This window comes from Trypanosoma grayi (genome assembly GCF_000691245.1).
Source record: "Trypanosoma grayi strain ANR4 Tgr_1207_V1, whole genome shotgun sequence".
In the NCBI taxonomy this organism is placed as follows: Eukaryota; Euglenozoa; class Kinetoplastea; order Trypanosomatida; family Trypanosomatidae; genus Trypanosoma; species Trypanosoma grayi.
Window position 1 is genome coordinate 1 of NW_008826826.1, and position 2,429 is coordinate 2,429.

At 59.9% G+C, this 2,429-nt stretch overlaps 1 protein-coding gene across 1 annotated transcript; it reads right to left on the reverse strand.

Annotated features, from left to right (window-relative positions):
• Positions 1–690: 690 nt before the first annotated feature.
• On the reverse strand, positions 691–1,335 carry DQ04_12071000 (hypothetical protein; the record flags this gene model as incomplete). The annotated part of the gene is made up of 1 exon (XM_009316675.1): positions 691–1,335. The coding sequence occupies one exon, from the start codon at positions 1,333–1,335 to the stop codon at positions 691–693; it is 645 nt and encodes a 214-aa protein (XP_009314950.1).
• Between the last annotated feature and the right edge of the window lie 1,094 nt (positions 1,336–2,429).

Sequence of the window (2,429 nt, forward strand, 5' to 3'; positions counted from 1 at the left end):
GCAGCAGCAGCAGCAGGAATCCGACGACAACGGGGCGGTGAGGGTGCTGTGTGCCACAGACACAGACCTGGCGGGAATGGTGTTCACAGTACAGCGACAGGGCGAAGAATCAGGGCTGCAGAGTGACTTTAAGAGCGAGGAAGTGACGCTCCAGTGCCGCCTCTGGAGGCGTGCGGCTGCTGCACCAGAACGAGCCGCGATGCGGCTGACAACAGAGGACTCATCGGACACGTTCTCATCATTTCATCTCTCAGCGGGCTCTAGTGAAGAGGGAGAGAAGGAAGAGGACCACGAAGGTGAACAAGGCGATGAAGTTGCCCCACTGGAGGGGGAAAAGTGGCACCTGCTTGCTGAAGGGAAGGTGATGGCCATGCGTTACGGCCCACAAACAGCAGAGCTTGTGCTAGATGCGCTGTCGAATGAGTCTGCGACGGCTTCTGTGCGTGTCTTATTCTTCATCGAGCCGCGCCTGCGATGGGGTGGGGAGGAACCAGCGCGCTTGAGAGCTACGGAAGAACAGATCAGCGAGGCAAAACCGATGCGTTTGGTGGCCTATGACAGCTCTGCTCCTACACTGAAGGTGAATGAGACGTCCGTTGGCACTCAGAATGATGGTGAGGTCGTAGTAGACACTGATGTTGCTGCATCTGATGCTGGTGACAATGCAATAGCTCCTCTAGGTGATGCTGCTCATAGCGTTGATGATGATACTGTGGCCCACGATGATGCTGATCGTGCCGCTGCTGTTGATACTGTTGTCGGTGAAAGTAGTCTGGAGGAGAAAAGCCCTCCGCGGAAGACCCCCACGGCGGTGACCCATTTCGCGGGAGACAGTCTGGCAGCGCGGTGGCTGCTACTTGTGAAGATGACGCGCTGGCGGGAATGTGTACCACCTGAGGGGGAAGGCAGCGGGGCCGCCGCAGCGAGTAGTGGAGTAACGGAGGATGAGAGTAGCCGTGGGGACGGCGGCGGAATGTGGCGGTTGGCACTGTGTGGAGCAGACCGTCGCGTGCTAGCCTGCGGCTCGGCTTTTCGCGCGTCGGTGTGCTGCCGCAGCGGCTGGTCCGACGCTCTGGTGGCTGTGGGTGATGATATCATAGCTGCTTCCGTCGTAGCGCTGCAGCTGCAGGCGTTTCTGCCCGTGCACGGCCATGGTGGCCGCAGTGATAGCAGCGACGGCCCCCTTTCCAGAGAAGGTGTGGTGACGGATGGCTTGGGGCGATGGGCGCCTATGACGGAGTCGAAGCTGCTTCCGATCGCCAATCTCCTTGTGTCGTCGACAGACGCGTCGATGCGGTCGGTGCCGTTGCGTGCAGCGGCGGAATGGCCCACCATGGCATGCCACCCGTTCCCTCGAGGGAAGCGTTGCGTTTGGGCGCGTGCGGCTTTGAGTCGTGTGCCGGCAACAAGGGCAGCTGCAGGAGACATTTCGGAGGGGGCAGCGGCGCAGCAGTGCGTTGCGGATTTTTTCCTCAGAGAAGCGCAACGTGCACGTGGCGCAGCTGCTGTACAGCTTTGCCATACGCCTCGCAAGGAAACAGTTTGCTCGGTTGCGTTGCATGTGGGTGCGGCGCTGCTGCAGCATCTAGACCCCCACGTAGATGTGGGCGCGGTGTACCCAGTCGTCGCACTCGCTGTGAGTGGGGGGCGCGAGACGCTGCTGCTCGATACATCCAATGCGAACAAAAGCATCAATATGGTTGACAGTGAGGAGGATCTGCGACGAGCTCCGGTGATGCAGTTTGACGTCCGCGTGCAAACAACGGTGGATGAGGCACACCCAGTGCTATTATTGACGCTTCGCAGCCCGGTAGCTCCAGAGGTGGTGCTGGGTCGAGCGGTGTTTTCCCCCTTTGAACTGGCGTTGCCGATGGGACACGAGTGGATCCCGCTACAGACCAGCGAGAGCGGTGAATGCAACACCATGAATGACGATGACGATAATAACACCGGCGGCTGGTCGGGCGCTCGCGTTGCTGGGTGGATTCACTGCAGCTACGAGTGCGTGTTCACTGGAGTTGAGGATGTGGAGGGCAACACTATTGCCAATGCTGCTCTTGTGGCGGATCAGGAGTTGCTGCAACGGCCTCTGCTACTCTCCGCCCCCCTGTCGGTGCCGAAGTATCTCGCTTCCGCCGCCTTTGCTCATGCCCTCCAATGGAACTGCATGCATCTCTGTATTGTTGAGGCGGCAGACTTGCGGTGCCGGTTGACCTTCGCCACAGAAAGTGGCAGCACCAGCCGCAACATCAACAACACCAACTGTTGCGTGTACGCCAGGGCGCTGCTTCTTCCCCCGTCTCCTGCGCCACAGCGTTTGGACGCAAACACCCCCACCGCTTCTCTCTCAACACCTGCTTCCGCCTCCAGCAACCCGCGCTGGAGCTGCTCTGGTCTGTTGCCCATCACCGCTGGTACGACGCATCTCC